Source organism: Rhipicephalus sanguineus, unplaced genomic scaffold (assembly GCF_013339695.2).
Source record: "Rhipicephalus sanguineus isolate Rsan-2018 unplaced genomic scaffold, BIME_Rsan_1.4 Seq747, whole genome shotgun sequence".
Classification (NCBI taxonomy): domain Eukaryota; kingdom Metazoa; phylum Arthropoda; class Arachnida; order Ixodida; family Ixodidae; genus Rhipicephalus; species Rhipicephalus sanguineus.
The window spans coordinates 1-19,219 of record NW_023615895.1 but is presented as its reverse complement, the minus strand read 5'-3'; the positions used below and the strand labels follow the sequence as shown (position 1 = coordinate 19,219).

At 43.8% G+C, this 19,219-nt stretch overlaps 1 protein-coding gene across 1 annotated transcript; it reads left to right on the top strand.

Annotated features, from left to right (window-relative positions):
* Positions 1 to 11,499: 11,499 nt before the first annotated feature.
* Positions 11,500 to 18,632, top strand: LOC119378238 (sorting nexin-15-like; the record flags this gene model as incomplete). Its single annotated transcript, XM_037647438.1, has 8 exons — positions 11,500 to 11,865; positions 12,016 to 12,051; positions 12,142 to 12,259; positions 13,048 to 13,163; positions 15,746 to 15,849; positions 16,604 to 16,844; positions 17,488 to 17,671; positions 18,359 to 18,632. Coding segments are annotated over exons 1-8 (1,175 nt in total), but the record flags the coding sequence as incomplete, so codon positions are not given.
* Positions 18,633 to 19,219: the final 587 nt, after the last annotated feature.

The window sequence follows — 19,219 nt, the reverse complement described above, 5'->3', positions numbered from 1 at the left end:
AATAAGCTTTCGAAGTCCAACCTTTCTTATTAGGTATACAAGCAGCTATCGCGCACAGTGCAAAACAAATCATTCCGCCCCCCATTTTTTTTTAAGTAGTTTCACATTTTTCACAAAGCAACATGCAATTTCAATGCATCTCGCACAAACATCACACTAGGAGGTTTTCTAAGCCTCACACTTATATCACATAAAACCCACATCCTTTGGTTTAAGACTTAAACTTGTCAAGCTGCAAGCCAGAAACTGAGGACTGAAAGCGAACTTTGTCCAAGTTGCGGTTAACAAATCTGACATGCCAACACAAGCGTATTCGACAGTACATCTTCAGAAACCTAGCATGGCAATCCAGTGAACAAAGGTGGAAATTTGAGGATGACAGTTTAGCAGACAAGATAGAGCAGATGCCATGGCAATGAACCACACTTTCAACAATGGAAAGAAAGGCAGATTCCAATTCCTGGAACATTTCAAACGCTCTGGCAGACGGAACAGTCAAATTTCCAAACAACTTGCCAGGTACATGATAAGCTTTCAGCATCATAAAATACTGGTGTTCCTGCCTCAAATCATTTTCATCATCCTTCAGAAATGCCGAACAATGGCAATTCTCAGGGCACTTTTCAAGAAACTTCTTAATAAGAAACCCTGCGACGTAGTAAGATGCTGCATCATCGACAGCATGCGACTGGTTCAGTGAAGCAAGCAGACTTATATCCTCAAGTGGAGGGAAGTCATCCGAGCAAGGTGGCTGAACATGATCTGCAAGCGATGGCTTGTGGAATGAAAATGGCGAGAGCTCTTGAAGAAGTACACGTCTGTCCTCCTCAACGTTTCCTTTATCTGAAAGTTTCATAATTCTTTGGATCATAATGTGCTTTAGACCACTTATAAAATGGGGAACAGTGGGGTTCATGTTGCATCCTTGCCTTTGTCGAATGCTTCCAAACATGTTTTCTAAAGGGTCCTGTTGTAGCCGCCTGGTGAGGAGGAATCTGAAGTTGTACTTATTCGAGAGCTCTTCCCAGAGCATCAGGATTGCTCTAATAGTGACCTGCCACCCTGTGATCGTATGTGGCTGCCGCCTGCCTTCAAAGTTCCAAGTAGCAACCCATGGAGCAGCTGCCTCAAGGAAGTCGAGCACTTCAGACTGCCCTTTAATAATTGCATACCTCATCTTCTGAGCATTCTTTTTTGGACTCGAACTGTTCAAAGCATCAAACAGCATGTCCATCCTGTCACAAAAATTGGCCGTGGCCAGCGCAGATTCTGGCAGTTCTTTAACGTACACAAGTGCAGTAATTGCAATGGAAACGGATGCACTAAGAACCTGGGTCGCCCGCTTCACTTTCATATTGCTGAATGGTTTCTGATAGATATGTCTTTCCGTTAATTTTGGTGCCAATCGAAGCCTTAGCTCATGGGTTGAATGATACAACTTGGTAATGTGTGCCCAGTCTACAACCTCCTGTCCAATATGAAGTTTGTGCATCTGCAGGTTGTTCCGCGTAGTTTTCACAAGATGTGGTACATCGAAAATGAAAAAGATGCGGTTTCCATCAACAGTGAAAAATGGTTTTGCCACAGATACTCCCAGCTGCCTCGACAAGCTCACATTTGATGCTCCCTGGTCACATATTAAGGCTTTTATCGATATTCCGATTTCTTGCAACTGCTTAATCAGTGACATTAATAGGTTGTGCAAGTGTGAAAATGATGCAGAGGCGTGGGCTACTGTGTAAGCTACTGGCTGAACCCATCTCTTAGAGATTCCAGAAAGCAGGACCACCATAGCCCGGTCTGCGATTGTTGAAGTTCGCTCAACACCATTGTCTGTGAAGCCCTGCACAACATCTTGGGTCACATCATAAGCCAAATTTTTTTTAAGCATCATCTCATCAAAAATTAAAGCGCACACTCTGTCGCGCTTGCTCCACGACTTAGTCGACAACCCAATGGATTGAACTATCCCTGGAATTATTCCCGGCAGCATTCTTACATTTGAGAGCCATCTCCTTATGGAACGTTCACTAGGCAGTGTTAGGAACGATGACAAAAAGCGATACGCTCTTGCACCACAGAAATGCAACTGCAAAGCAAATTTTTTCATCCACCGAGTAAAACGTTTACCCCTGCTTTTTCCTCTCAGCTGAACGTGACTTTTTAAGAGCTGAAACATTTCATCAGTGACAAAAGGTTTGACAACATCGAACGCTTCTTCAGTTGTGCGGGGAGTCTTCACCTGCCGTTTCCGTAGTCGTTCAATAGTCTTCTTGTACTTGCACACCCTCCCTTGAAGCCGCTTGATGATTTCTTTTGGCCGGCGAGACTTTGCCGCAAAGGTGGATGAAGTGCCTGCAGAAGCTAGAAAAAGAAAAAACAGTATTTTACTGCAAAGTAAACTTACATTATTAGAGAATAACTGATGTTGCTTCGTTCACAAAGGGTGCTTATGTTATAAGCAGGCCAATTTTATTTTCTAAAGAAAACCTAGCAGTACAACATTGTACAGTTATTGCTATGAAAAGCCTGCTTTGCTGTAGCTATAAACAGTCAGTGCTTTACGGAACGCATCCTACAAAAGGGACTCTAATTTACTGCAAAGCTGTTTAGGAGAGCCGCCGGCACACAAAAATTATATGTTTAAGATGTACCGTTGGGATAGTTATCAAGATGACATGTATTATCACACATTTGAAACAATAAATCTTGCAACAGTAGGCAAGCACTAAAGTTCAAGTATCCGTGCCGAAGGACAGATCCTTGTTTGTACTCATTCCCAGCTTGTAATGCAACCGTAGAAGTAAGTACAGGTGTCGCAACAGACTTAATATATATGGTCCGTCAGATGGCTCACCCATGAATCTCAAAAGCACAGTGCTGTGTTCACCATAATAGCAAAAAATAATGAATGTCACATCATTGGGCTCTTTTGATTTATAACACTTTTGTAAGCTACTTTCATAACTCACTAGGAGCTGCATTTACGATGCAGCTCCTGGATAAATTAGTGTCGATGGCCACTATGTTAGTTACCTTAACTTTTAGCTGCTTTGTGTGCTGTATATGCAGCAAGGCCAAGCACTCTGCAACACATGCCTTTAGGCTTTTCAATAACAACTGCAGAGATTTTATGCCCCGAAACTATTATGATTATGACGGACACTGCACTTTGCCATATAGCTGCTCAGCCCATGCCCGTGAGGCAAGACTACGTTAGAGATGGTTGCCCAACAAACATAAAAAGAAATAACGCTCTTACTAGGTGGGGCCGAGGAACAAGCGCTCTCCTTTTCGCCGTCACTTTCGTCACTGCTGGTTGGACTTGACTCTGCAAGCAGATTAACAAGGACAGCAATAAGATACTAAGCAATTGGTGCCATTAAACCGCATCTCACCATTGACAGTAGGGCATGGAATCTCCGCAGCACCCTTCACAGGTTGCTTGTGGCTGTCGACTGGGGTCCCTTCTGCAATAACACAAAAGAACGAACTGTTGAACAGAAACACCTTTCCTCTAACCATTTTCCTGCCATCAGATAAAGTCTGAATTAACACAAAAGAGAACGACAGACGACTTACCAGGCAGTGCCAGGGAACAGGAGCTCTCCTTTACACTCTCACTCTTGTCACCACCGACTGGACTTTCTTCTGCAATGACATCAACGAAAGACACCAATGAGATACCGAGCAAACTGTGCCAGAAAAACTCCTTACCATGGGCAGTAGAGCAAGGAGTCTCCGCAGCACCCTTCACAGGTTGCTTGTGGCTGTCGACTGGGGTCCCTTCTGCAATAACACAAAAGAACGAACTGTTGAACAGAAACACCTTTCCTCTAACCATTTTCCTGCCATCAGATAAAGTCTGAATTAACACAAAAGAGAACGACAGACGACTTACCAGGCAGTGCCAGGGAACAGGAGCTCTCCTTTACACTCTCACTCTTGTCACCACCGACTGGACTTTCTTCTGCAATGACATCAACGAAAGACACCAATGAGATACCGAGCAAACTGTGCCAGAAAAACTCCTTACCATGGGCAGTAGAGCAAGGAGTCTCCGCAGCACCCTTCACAGGTTGCTTGTGGCTGTCGACTAGGGTCCCTTCTGCAATAACACAAAAGAACGAACTGTTGAACAGAAACACCTTTCCTCTAACCATTTTCCTGCCATCAGATAAAGTCTGAATTAACACAAAAGAGAACGACAGACGACTTACCAGGCAGTGCCAGGGAACAGGAGCTCTCCTTTACACTCTCACTCTCGTCACCCCCGACTAGACTGGATGTTCTCCTGGAAGCCGCTTTGGTTACCCCTAAAAAAAACTTTGCATTAATAGAGGCCTCCCATCAATCAAATTAGCACCATAAGACATGCTCATGCACCCACACAAAATAAGGACACCTAGTTCAGATGTGAATTAGTAAAGACCAGACTTATGAGCAGCTCTGAAACAGTGGTTTAAGGTAAGGGATACTTCTTACGCAATTGCATTCACTGCATCTGCCACACCGTGCCTACTGGCAGCATGATCAAGCACTACATGCACTTATGGACAAGTTGGATTAGCACTATGCAACTTGACAGCTACCATCAGAAAACGAGAAATGTTACCTTGACCCTGTGAACCATAAGGTGGGAAAGGTTCACTGCAGTCATGAATGAAGGATCTCCGGGTCAGACCTCATGTCAACAAAGCTCTCACATGCCACAAATGGACTGGTAGACTGGGCTGGACAGAATAAATGCCAGCAGTATAGAATAAAGGTATAGAATAAAGTAGACGGCACGCAATGGCCATGTATTTGTTTACATGGTTTGAATGCTTAACGAAATGAACACAGCTCACAAATAACAACAAAGTGAGTTAACACAGGACAGACTGCTAGACAATCGCTGAAGGCGATGCATTGAAAAACACAGAGATAAGTACAACACACATAACACACACCTTGCGATTTAGCAACAGTGTTTTATAGAGAAAATAGCCTCTGCCTAAAGTAACCAGAAGGTTACGACACAGTGCACAGAGTTAGTACAAAAAAAACACAACTTTGGACAGTTGTGTGCACACGCATTTCTCAAACAGTTTACCCTGCGCTATCATCATCTGCCAGCGAGTCAATGGGGGGGCAGAAGGAAGAGCGGTTTTTTTAAGCTTTGTTCGCCCAGGGTCCATAAAGCACTGTGGCTCAAAGTGCTCACTGCACAGGCGGTAGACGGCATACAGCTGCGAGGCTGGCTTAGAAAGCAGGTCTTGACGATCAGCATACTGCAACCAGACCTTTGCCCTGGGGGTGGGGGGAGTTCTGCTTAAGAGGGAAGTCCAACTCCAATGCGCACTCATGATGAAAGCACTTAAGGCAACAGATAGAACACCAGCAATGGCCAATAGCTGCAAGTCATGTATATCCAACAGAGTTTAACGCATTGGGAACTACATTTTTTAAAACAAACTCAATTAAGCTGCCACTGACTTGTGCAACATCGTAAAACTTATCATAAACTCTCACTCTCTCTTCGTTCTCTTTACAGTGGAGCTGTTTAAGCTATCATTAAGTTGTGCTCAGTCATGCAAAACTCCTCGGAAGGATAAGCACCACAGGAATCTGGCAAGCTCTACTACCAAATACAACTGGTGCGAGTGTCAAACAAAAACGACCATGTGAAAATGAGATAGAACGCAGACAGGAATGAAAGGAAAAGGCATGAAAAGGTGACAAAGACACAGAGTGAAAAACAAATAAAGAGAAAAAGAAACAGAGGGACAGAGAAAATGAAGAAATACATAGCAAGAATGAGCCCAGAGAGATACAGAAAGGGAAAACTAGGTAGAGAGAGAAAGAGATAGGGACAGAAAAAGATGCAAGAAACAGAAAAAGAAAGGAGAAACGAGGAAGGCCGCCCAGCTCCGCGACACCTCCAGTGCGAAGTTTTCAGAGTTTTGAGAGTGAAAAGGGGCCACTCGATTTAGGCGAATGAAGAATATGCATGTATGACCATCCAAACACTAACTAGCTGAACGGCAAAATAGTGCGAAAGATACAAACATACTTTGATAGTTAGTTAATGACAACCACAACTTCAAAATTACATCTTGGAAATGTGCAAAGGGCTACCTGTCGTCTCGCGGAATCCTGAACCACTTAGTACCACGCTCTCTCCCTGTCCTGCCGTTGTTGTTGCACCACGCAGCGCAGCAGTAGCTGCCGTAGTACTTGACTCCGGACGGCATGACCTGAAAAAGAGAAAAAGTTGACCGTATTTTCTCTGGCCTTCGCACAAATTGTCTCCGACGCACTTCTCAGCGCCCTTTCGCGAAAAACAGTCCCAGCAGTTGCCGCAGTGAAAACAAAGCAACCTTCGGTACGAGAATATTACGTCGTAGCCACGGCCAACGAACACTGTTCTCATTTCTCAAGTTCTCTCTAATTTGGCTCTTAACATAGGCGTCAAGCAAACTGCGAATACCACAAATAACGATTCAAAGCATAACTGCACTCTTTCACACATTTGCACACCCATGCAGTGAATTAGAACTGCGTGTAACGGCATTGTATGCACAAAGAAAACCTTACGACGCAAGCGGCGACTCATTTTTGGCGCCAAGAAACGATTTCTTCGCTAACGTGCTGCGTAGCATTTCAAGTAGCTATTTCTTAATGCAAAGCAATTCACGAGCACCATACGCGAAGCACAAAGAAGCTTTCGGCGCTAAAACACAAATTGCGTCAAATGTCAACTTAAAGCTGTAGAGACAAATACATTGCAAAGTAATGAAGGGAAAAGCTGCGTAGCATTTCAAGTAGCTATTTCTTAATGCAAAGCAATTCACGAGCACCATACGCGAAGCACAAAGAAGCTTTCGGCGCTAAAACACAAATTGCGTCAAATGTCAACTTAAAGCTGTAGAGACAAATACATTGCAAAGTAATGAAGGGAAAAAAGAACCTAATGAAGGCGTTCTTACCAAGCAGCCGCCAAGCAGAGTAACTTCCCGGCAGACGATCCCAGCGAATTATCCGCGGAGCAGGTAGAGCCAATTTTATATGCGTCGCCGCGTCGTCTTGCCGGCAAATCTGACCATATATGGTCATGACAGCTACCAATCGATGATTTCGAACTGTCCAATCGCAGACGATAAAGACGGATTTAGAGCCGCACTGCGAGCCAGCGGAAGCCACTGCCGCAGCCACATAATCTGACAAAGACAAGTAGATGTATCGTGAACCAGAAAAGGTACTGCAGTAGATAACTAGTACGCGCGTTCTCTTGGAAACAGGGAGTGACGTGCTGCCGTCTAACGGCTGGCGAGAAGCTGCGTAGCTCCGCCGTTTATAGGCTCGTGTGTCCACTCTTGTCATTTTCTGTTACTCTATGGTGGAACGACCAGCGAGAGCTGGAAGGAGCATTGAATTTAATTTCCTCTACTATGTACGCCGGTACTTACTCATAGGCGTCTTTACAGGTCGCCTCTGGTTCTCGTCAAATTCACTAGTTATGCCCTACCAGGTCGCACATAAGGTCAAGTCTCAGTTTATAAGGTTTTTCTGGAATTCCAAGACCCCCCTGGTAAAATATGAACAGTTAGGCTTGCCTCGCGAGAGGGGCGGATGGAATATCCCTTCGGCCGTCGTTTTGGCAGACACCTATACGCTCTGAAAACGACCCTCAGGGTTTTGCAATTACCAGAGGAGCACCCCGCCAGAAAACTGGCGACGTACTTCCTAGGAGTGCAAAGTCGTCTGTTTTTGCAGACGCAGCCCCCGGGGCCGAAGGCGATAAACCCGACGCCCATCTACAGGCATGTGATCGGAATATGCAAGCGCATTGCCGCGCTGAACCTGACACTCCCCTCCTGGAGTGCCGAAATACACAACTAGCACAGGAGTTATTGGTGAACTCTGGTTGCGAGGTTAAGAACCCTGGGTTTCCGTGGGTCTTGTTGACCCCTAGATGGCTGCCAGTCAGCATTCAGGATGTGGTGTGGCGTTTCGGGTGGTCCGTCTTGCCTACGGCGGACCGGATGTATAAGTGACATTACGTTCGTTCGGAGCAGTGCGTGCACTGCAAAAAACACGAAGATAACAAACACGCGTTGATAACCTGCCGCGTGGCCAAGATTTTCTGGTCCCTCGTGGACAAGGCGCACCACCCGTTGGGTATAGAAAGGTTTGTTAAGAGGGACAGGTGCCCCAACGGCGCACTGGCACGACTAGTGTTGGCCGCCGGGATGTTTACGTTGTGAGAAAACAGGGGGCTAGCAGTCAAGCAGGCAAAGGTTCGCCAAAACCAGTGGCCGCTGCTGATGCGGATGTACAATACTGTACTAGATCACTTGGATACAGAATTTTTTCTGTTGGGTGAAGAGAAATTCTTGAAACGTTGGTCGTGTGCATTTGTAAATATCGCCAATAACAGGGTTACGCTCGCTTGTGCCCCCATACAGGGACTACGAACTACGTAAATCCCACTCCCATGTCTTGTGGTGTGAGTGCCAACATATTGACTGTGATGATGTGAAATATTGTGTGTGACTTTACTGTGGAACCTGTGCCAATGTAATTGAGTGATATGTGGAACCGTATTATGTATGGAACCAGTGCTATGTTATTTTGGAGGAAAATAAAAATTCCTTTTTCGCCACCTGTCCGGTTTTAGACCGGCCAGGCCGGTTGCCGGTCCGCACCGGCCGCCATTGGCCAGTTTTTTTTTTTTTGTGTGTGATAATATCGCAATTATTTATTTTTTTGGGTGTTTTATAAGCGTCAGTGCAACAACTACGACGGTAAATATTTATCGCCAATCACCAAAACTCTTACGTACGCTATTAGTCAACCACTTTGTGGGATCCCTTCAAGTCTAGCGATCATTGCATATTATCGCGCGTGTATGGTACATGAATATCCGACATTTTTGTGGCATATGCGCATTTTAACGTTCCTTTGTGTCTGTAATGCCACTGGCCTGTTGGATTCAGACGCAAAGAAGAGCTTTTTTTATGGACGAAGCATTGTGCTTCCTTTTCAGTGCAGCACATTCAGAGTAATTAGCGAAGCGTCATTCCAATCACGGGTACTTTTATTTCAGCAATTAGGCTAGTTGGTTAGCTGAGTGTGCTGCTTTTGTTTGTGCATTGGGTTTATTTGGCTCATTGAAAGCAATGTTACATTAAATGGCACTGCATGCCGAAGAATTGACATCGTCTATTGTTCAACATTATTTTAATCTCCATTGAAATGCCGCGGCGGCTGCATTTTCGATGGAGGCGGAATTGCTCGAGGCCTGTGTACTTAGATTTAGGTGCACGTTAAAGAACCCCAGGTGATCGAAATTTCCGGAGCCCTCCACTACGGCGTCGATCTCTCATAATCATATCGTGGTTTTTGGGACGTTAAACCCCATATATTATTATTGTGCAGTATAGTATAGGAAGGGATCTAGGAAAGGGAAGTGAGGCTGAGGAGGAGTGATGTGAGGGTGAGGAGGAGGGAAGAGTGTAGAGCATTGCATAGCCATATATGGTATGGCAAGGGAAAGGAAAATAAGGGGGTGGAGCAGTAATGTGAGAGGAGAGGATGAAGCATTACATAGCCTATATAGGCTATTTTACGGGCGGGTTTCGGTGCCTCCATGCTGGGTTGTTAACCTTGCCGTGTTTCATCTTGAACAACTAAGCAAACAGCGCTACGGGGGGCGTATACACATGAAAACTGTTGAGGTGGTGCATTCTGTGTTTCCTGGCTTTATGCTCGCGTCACGGGATACAAAAATAAGAAAACATTCGTTTAACAGCCCATGATGGCGGCGCCCATGTGCCTTGTGTAGCATAGTCTATGCAATGGTATAGCAAGGGGTAAGGGAAGTGGGGGTGAGGAGGAGTGGTGTGAGGGTGAAGATGGGGAAAGGAGGAAGGTAGAGGGTAAAGAACAGCATAGACATATATGGTATAGTATAGCAAGGGGTAAGAAATGGAAGTAGGGATAAGGAGGCGAGAAACTTCACAAGCTGCGCTGTTCCCGCAGTCTTCACGCCACTAGTGTGTAGCTGCCGCCCAAATTTCTTTTATGCATGGAGGAAGGGAAAAAAGAACTAGGATGAAGCGTCAGGTGATTCCGCTAGCCTCGGCAAACCAACCTCCTCTGACGCTGCCCCACACGACCAGAGCGCGGTGCCTCCTGGGTAGGATTAAGCCCCCGCAGCGGACGCAATCAAATGACCCGACCCCTAACCCGACCAACAGTAGCGCTTGCACTATCACGTGACCAGCGCCTACTTCTCCCTTAAATTTTTTATGACTAGGCTTCAAAATTGTCCCGTAACGCTTCCTCCTTTAGTGTTTCCTTCCTCAATCTTTTTAAGCATCGTCTATCGGTCTCTCGACTTATCCGTTGGCACGTGGTTGCTGCCCACTTGAATAAGACTGAAACAGCTGTTTCAATGTTGTTCACGCGTGGTCGGCAATTGACAGTTTTGGATGAGTGTAGTTATCGTTAAGATAGCTTTCGTATGACACCCCAGACAATACCTAGGCCACCGTGGCATCATGACCTAACTAACTGTTAGCACGGCACAGTAATTAGCCGCGGCAGAGGGCGCGCAAATATTCCACGAAACTTGCATTTATCATCAGTGATAGCTCTATTGCTTATAGTATGTATACCACATAAAAGCGAAATGGAACATCTGGAAATAAGTAGTTTACAATTCTATCTATTTGTTCTAGTTACATCTAGATACCACTGGAGTCAATCACCGGCATAGCCGTGCGCAGAGTGCTCCGTTTGGGGGGGGGGGGGGGGAGTAGGGGAGTAGGGGAGTAACCATACTTCATGTATGTTCATGCGTGCGTTTGTATGTGTGCGTGTATTATACACAAGCAAAACTGAAAATTTTTGAAGGGGGGGGGGGTTATATCCGGTCTTGAATATTTCGAAAATGATTTATGGGAGCACCAGCTGTGTCACAAGTGTTATTGCGTTTAGGCCCACATGCTATCTGGATTAAGAAGTCTGATTATGTTATGGCCAAAGAAAGACCCAAGCCAGCACAATTCGCACGTCTCAAACTTCCCGAGCTTTCGTTTTCCCGCCTACAATATCGCACCGCGCTGTGACTTCTTTCGACGAGGAAGCACCACTGTCCCGTTTGTTTAATCTCCTTTCATTTAGAGGAGGATATAATTAAAAATCTAATACTATGCTAAATGACCGCTGAACGCTCCATCATATCGCAAATTTTCTTCTGAAGTGAACTTCAAATTGAATACCGCGCTGAAATACGGGACTGACCAACGTTCTGACAAATACTTTGCGAATACGGTGATCTTGTGATAAGTTAACTCAAGCTAGTTTAAAAGGCTACAATATTTTAAAAACTTGGTAAGTGTTGCTTAACCTTGTCTTAATCACAGGCTTAACCTCATATAATTCTGTCGGCTACGTCTAAATCATAGCAAGTCGACTTAAGCCAAGCCGTGTTTGGATTTTTGCGGATTTGTGCAGTTTTTGCTCCGTTCATCCGGTGTTGTGGTGGTGTGTGCAGTGTGTGTGTTGCCGCCGTGGAAGTTTGCTCTCGCGCCTCCTCTTCGTTTTAAAGGATTACACGCCCCGATGAAGCGCATCGGGCGACGCAGCGCGCATCGGCGAAAGTTGTCGCGTCGCCTGTGACGTGACACAAGCTACGTTCACCACCGATCCTCCTCGGTCATGCTTTACTCCGTGTTGTTGCCTCGATCGCTCGGTTTATGATTGGTTTCGATCATGTCAAAGCTACCGGACCACAACGACTGGGTCAGGAGCTTCTACGTATCGAATCCAACTCGGCACAAGAAGGGGTACACCATCTACAAGGTTGTCTCGAAGGTAAGAGGATCGACCGCTCGATCGGCAGCCCCAATGTAGTCGTTTGTCGCGTCGTCAATTGGTTCGCGTCTTTCCTTATGCGTAGCTCGGCGAGACAGCATTACCTATGAGCACATTGATGACGAATGATGTGTTTTATGACGTTCGCAGGTGTTTCCCAAGAATTCTGTGGAAGCGGCATCTCAGGTAAGCGGGCGCGCTCGTAGTTTCGGCGCCTCGTCACGTTTAATTGCTTAACACTCGTCATTTACTGCCGGTTGCGTCTTCTTCCGTTAGGTTGTAGTATGGAAGAGGTACAGCGACTTCCGCAAGCTCTACAAGGCGCTCCTTCACCTTTACCAAGGCCTTCACTTGAAAGGAAACTTCCCGAAGTTTGCTAAGGCTAGCTATTTTGGTGAGTACAGTAGGTGGCTTTCGGTGATCGCGATCCTTTTCATTTACCGCTGTCGCCCCGAGCAACTTGACGGCGTGAAACGTGATTTAAATTTGGGAGTAGCTTTGGCGTTTTCGGAGGGATGTTTACTGCTTAGTCGCGTGTTACGTAATTGGCGACGATTGCAGCGGTCTTTGTCACCATAGGCACTGCGTTTTTTTTTTCTTTTTGGTTTTGTTTCGTTTAATACATAATCTAGTTCGTCGCGAGAGTGCTTTAATTTCTGCGGCCTTTAATTACGAAAGCTCCCTTTTCATCCTCGTCCATTGCATTATTTTGCTGTAGTTATTTTCGTACTATGTTAATTGACAGTTGCTCGAGACCGATGTCACATATGTGAGGTTTTACAATTAATGAAATAAGAACTTAGTGTGCAAATCCTTGCAGGTTGTGGTAATGAGATAAATATACATTTGGCAGCTTTAATTTGTGATTTAGTATATGTCTTGACGAAAAGGACAATTAAAAATTACGAATTTATTTCCTTTAGTTGCTTCTGTTTACCTATCAGTTCTCCTCCCTTTGTAAAGTTTAATCTCATGACCCACAAGTAACATATACAAACTCACTTTTCAAAATTAAGGGCACGTGGCAAATTTTTGCTCTCGGCTACCATAGCGTATATTTTCATTTTTATTATAGCGCACAAAAAATAACACCTTTGTTTGAAAACGAAGTGGGCCATTTGTCATACTATGCTCATCCATCTTGTGACGTTGTCATCGGCTGTCTTTATCCCCTCCTACAAGGTCGCTTCGACGAAGAAACGGTGGAGGAGCGTCGCAAGGCAGCTCTCTGCCTCTTGGACTTTGCCGCCCAGTATCCCGTCCTTTTCAACAGCCAAGTGTTCGTGAAGTTTTTCGAGGTAAGTATGTGCACGTGGCCCACATTGGTTAACTTCACCACTGCGTCATTCTTGTTCTTCCACCACTGTACGTTGTCGCGTGTCGCTTGTTGTTCTCTACAATTCGCTATGTTGTTTACAGTTATCGTGACCTTTTATTCTCTTTCTTCTCGTCTTTGAAGTCCTACTTCACTTCTTCGTGGACTAAGCTCATTCACTCTATCCTGAACAATCACCTTTGTTGGTTTCTCAGCGTAGCAGCTGTCGCTTTGAATAATGTGGCCTGACTTAACTGAATATGCACTGCTGTGGAATGTCATGATTGCACATGCTCTGCCTTTGTTTCGTACTCCAGGAATAGCCGCCTTGAATTCTTTAATGAAAAACTTTAAAGGAAGTTGTAAACCTTAGGATGCATTGATGTTTTCATCAAAGTGCTTCGAACTTTGCTGTTGCGGGAGATAAGAACCTGCAGACAAGTGATAGCTGACAGTATGTGCGTGACACTGGCCCACTGCATTATCTGATAAGCTCGTGTCGCCGTTCTGACATGGTATTGAACAATGGGCGTATTTATTTATCTACATATATGACATTGTAGCTGCTAGAATTCCATGCGTCTTATGGAAAAGTTTGCGTCTATGAGCGGAATAGTACAACCATTTTGCATGTAGGAAAAAAAAGCCCACTGTAAAGTTGAATAGTCTAAGCAAGTTGGTGATAGCTTAGATACACTGCAATCATATGCACTGTATATTAAACAATTAATATGAAAATCACTTTTTTTTTATACTCCGTTCAGTTTTTTTTAATGCCTTATGATGTTGGTAATTCAGTTGTAACACCTCCTCTATTGTCGAAATGTCCTTCTGTGGTGTTTGGTGCATGGTTAATCTTAATACAGTAAAAGCTCATTAATTCGATACTCGTTAGTTTGCAAAATCAGATAATTCAGGCGTGTTCTCTGGTCCCGGCCAGCATATACATTGTTCGATGGCATCAAACTATCGTTAATTCGGTCATATTTGGCCGCAAGCCCGTTATTTCGGATGATCCTTGGAGCGCGCCAAGTATGAAGTGCCGGAAATATGCGACACAAAGCAGCGAAAACGGCATTCGCGGGCTTTTAGAAAGACGTGGTTGGCATCGACAATCACGTTGTTGGTTTGAATAAGGTTGGGTTCAAAGTACTTTTCGGCTTAACACACGGGGTCTTGAGGTGCGTTCACATTTTGAACGAAGTTGCAAGTGACGAAAATTGTGGCTTTTGCACTGCTGTCATGTAAAATAATTACTTTAATTACGTATTCCTCAAGAAAATGAAAGTGCCTTGATGAAACAGACATTTGTTAATTGCATCCTTAATACTTTTAATAATTCTGCATTCAGTTAATTCGGACAGTTTTTCCGGTGAAATCCAAATTAACAAGCTTGTACTCACTACAATGTTTAGCAATGCATATAGCAACTGTTAGCATATAAAAATAATTTATTATAATGATATTAAGGAACCTCATCGACAAAATACAAAATAAATGTGACTGCTAAGAGTTAACATGGTTACACATTATTGTGCTCAGATGGTGTGTTGAGGATTCCACTTACTGTTGCTTCTGTGTGTCTTGTTGATCAGTGAGTAATGTTTTTTTTCTTAAATATATTTATTTGGACAAATAGCATACAATATACATGAATGCACACATGAACTGGATGGAATTGTAGCTGAAGGCAATGCGATATAAAAATGCAATAGGACACAGAAGTATTCATTTACACACACACATTGGAAACAATCACCGGGAAGGTATGAATCAAGTAAGCCGTATGTTTATCTAGATTAAATAAGAGGACAGAACAAAAATCAAAGAGGTATAAACTCGAACTACAAATTATGAAAAATGGGTAAAGAGGAGCTTCTTGAATTTTTGTTTGATATGTCACATAATAGAAATCTGCACTCATGGGAAGAAAAATACATATATTTAGGTATCATTAGTATCTAGGTTGGCATCGCCATCTTAAAAGATGGTAACACAAAAAGAAAGTGAGCTAAAAATTTGGTAGTGTAAAGCAGAAGCATCAGTTAACCTATACATTTTTCCTTAAAAAATACCTTAAAAATAATTTTAATAGACAAATAAATAAACTTTTCTGCCTCTTTCTTTTTTACTGCACCACATCATTGCATGCATTTTTTAAATGATGTTAGTACACTGCTTGCCTGGTTTATAATTTTGTGTTTGCCCAAAATGTGAAAATGTTGTGCTGGAAAGGGGCTTTGCTTGAAAACATAGGCGAGTAATAAATCTTGTTGTGGGAACACATTCAACCCAGATGCATGCAAACCATAAAACAATAAACCTTAGTTTTCAAGCTGCTATGAGCACTAAGGCTCTTTCTTTCCTTCTTTCTTATCACGAAATTTTCACGCGATGATGCTTCCAGCAAGGCTTTTGTCATTTTTCTGTGGGATGCTGTGTATTGTGTGTATTGTTGGCGGGTTCACTTTACTGTCTTCAGAATTTCATTTAAGTGTAATATTTTGCGGCCCTTGAAATCTGGAAGCACGGTGTTGATGTCATGCTCGGGTTGCCATTTAACAGAACAGCCAAGAATGCCACGATGAAATTGAAGGGGAGATGTCGGGGCTGAGTCCACCCTTGCTTGCACCGCCGTCCAAATCTAATGATTCCTCGTCCAATCAACGGTAAGCATCAAAATCTGAGAACTGCCAATCGTTTTGTCCTTGTTCCAACTGTGAGATGCACCCGTATAAAAGAGCGTCCTTCTTTAGACTGATGTACATTTTATGGCTCTAAGTTTTAGCAAACAAAAAGAAGGAGCAATGTTTGTTGGCACTTTCTTTACCACTTCATGAAAAATAAACTAAAAGCTTTCACATAGAACTATAATTAGGACAGAATATAAACAAGCAGACTAATTAATTAAAAAACTTCATTAAAAAGATGTTACAGACTTTAATAAGCGAGCAGTGACAGGGCTCTGGATGCCTAACACCAGCTACGGATAATGTTGACTAACTGTAGGCTGGTATTGGCTCCTGTTGGCTAGTGTTTTTGGTGTATACAACCAAACACCAGCGATGCTGTAGCCATCGCAGTTTGCCGAAGAGATTGCCGAAGAGTGTAGAGTGTCACCGGTTTTTGTTGGAAGAAGTTTAGACAGCGACAGGGTTTAAACATTGATATAATCCTACTTATATCTCGAAAAGGATGCTTGAATCTGTCACTCTAATTCACTGTCTTTTCATTTCCACCAGGATATCAAGTCACATGCTCTGGCTAGATGCCGGTCCCTTTAAAGTTTGTCCGATTATTGCATTGAACACAATACCCACTTCACGCTTGACTTCCTAAGTAACAGTGCACTGCTTCCTTTAAACATGTGCTTGAGAATGTAGAGAATGAATTGGTCCATATTTTTGTATTCTCCCCTCTCAGTGTCAACCATGCTGCTGATCTTGCGGGTGGTGACTGTTCTTCTGAAGTGTCATGGGGCCCATCTTTGACTGCCGACAGCATCAGCCTGGACTCTCGCACGACCACAGAGGAAGAGGCCGACCGGTCCGCTCGTTCCACGGCCACGGAAGGAGAAGAAGATGACCCGCATTCAATCTCACACCAGACCTCACCCGCAGGATTTCTCCGTCCTGACATAGCTGAATTTGATCCCGTCCTACAGGTACTATACTCAGCATTTGGTAATCAGTTCCCGAAGCCTTGTTATCATTCGCTGTGGGACATTTCTTTTGTTTTTTTTCTGTCTCACTGATGAGAGTGAAGCCAGCGCTTTCAAGTGGAACTATCTCTAGAGGTGGTTAGCATAACATATTGTAAGAAAACACACGGTTGTTGCTGCTTTAGACAGGATGCGGAAACAACGGGCATGGACATGTATGCATGGAAGAATGAAAGATGTGAGTGTAATGTTATGTACAAGGCATTTGTGCATGAATGAGCCAACAATGCGGTAGTATGATACCCAGCAGTGTGAAGAAGATTGGGGTGTAGTGAACATTAGTGAGCTGTTAGTCAGTGATACTGTTCGGCACCCTTTAGACACTATTGTGAAATATGCTGTTTTATATCGTCATGTATTTGTGATCCCCATGACAACATGACTCAAATTGCATAGTTAATGCAGTAAGTACAACACAAAAGTAATTTGGAATGTAAAGTGAGGCAGACAGGCCCATTTATTCATTCACCGCACCTACCACATCAAGAATAAACAAACTTGCCCACATGAAGCTATTGTTCGTGCACAGTACAAATTGTGTTGAAGAGGTCTAGTTTGTATGCCTGTTATTCTCATGCCATTGCAGAAGGATGTTGACGATGACCTGACTTCATTGAGCAACGCATGGATCCTGTCGGCTGCTGATGCCTGTGCTTCCCTCGGAGATGAATCTACGCCCACACCCAGTGGTCCTACATTTGTTTTTCCCAATCCTGTCAAGGAAACGGTAGAGGAAGAGGCTGACGACTGGACAGAGCTGAAGCTCAAAGGTACTGTGCCTCGTGAAAGAGATTTTTGTTGATGTAATGTGACGTTCAGCAGGGATTGGACAGCATAAGAAAGATTTGCATCTGGTTGTAAAAAAGGTACACTCCTCTCCAACGGAAGAACAGTTAGCAGGCCAAGTTTCCTGAAGCAAATTGCTGAGGAATCATTTCTTTATTTTGTAAAAAGAAAGGTGCTTATGCTTACATTTATATTAAAGTTCTCTGGTAATACTCACATATACAGTGTACGTTTTGTTTTATATTTTGTTTTTTAAGTGCGAAGTGTGGGTTGCTTATCACAGGTAGATCAGCCGTTAATAATTCTGATGATTTTCACACTGTTCTTTCTTTCTTTCTTTTTTTGACAGAAGACTCTTAACTACATTATTCTGTCTTAAAAATGACAGCATACCTTGTGCGACCACTAAAGACAGGAAATGGAAATTAGTGCAAACATATACGTTTATGTTTTGAGATTCAAACATGTATCCCATTCACTCTCACCAAATACCGGCGATGGCATATTATGTTTGTAACAGTGGTACCAAAAGCATGTGTGAATGTCAAGCCACATTGCACCGTGCCTGATCTTGTGGCCATAGATTGCTGTACACGAAAGTTCAGCGTGTATAGTATACTCATATGCACTACCAGCTGATGTTGGGAATATGATGACACACATTGATGTAGATGCGGATGAGAGCTGTGGAGGCAGGGACACTGAGCGATCGAGACATGAGTCAGCCACAAGTTTCACACCTGGCACACCGGTGTCGCCACTGGATACGGAGGGTGTCGCTTACCTCCACGAGGCAACCTGCTCTGCTGCCAAAGCGTATGCCTGCGAAGCCCAAGGCGACTTTGTGGGGGCCTTCTCCCTCTACAAGGTGGCCGTCAGCTGCCTGCTCGAAGGAGTGCAGAGTGAGTGCTGTCTTTGCTGCATGAAACGGAGGTTGTTGTGCAAGTAGGTTGTTTAATTACCTCTCTTCAACCCTGCACTGTCCTTTTTGGTGTGGCTTCTTCTCTGCCGTTGTCATTACAGTCCTAAATGTGGCTATTACCGTAGTAGTCATATGTTAACACTTCTTCTTGTCCAGTGAAATGCTATATATCTTCATTCGTAGATAAAACTTGCAGTTTTCATTTAGAGTAAATCACATTTACATGATTCCTGTGGAAGGAACAGAAGTGCCTTCGGGAATGGATGGAACAAAGAATATATGCACTTTTTATTGACATTGGTAGCGGACACTCCCAGTTTAATCTTTGCGACACATTCAAGTACTATGATGCTGCAGAACCAAAGATGGCATTAAAAAATAGGCATTGTGAAGTGCCATCTTACCACAAGATTTATGCACGAACAAGCCAGAAACTTAGCAAGGCTTTTGAGTGGGCTGTCTGGCATTCTGTAACCTGTGTAGTTGAAGTTCAAAAGGATGACCAAGACCACAAAACATTGTTTGTCTGCGTCTATCGTGTCATCGCCACCTTCCTTTCATGTTTGGGCTCTACCCATTACAGAAAATCGCAAATGATTTCTGTGGAATG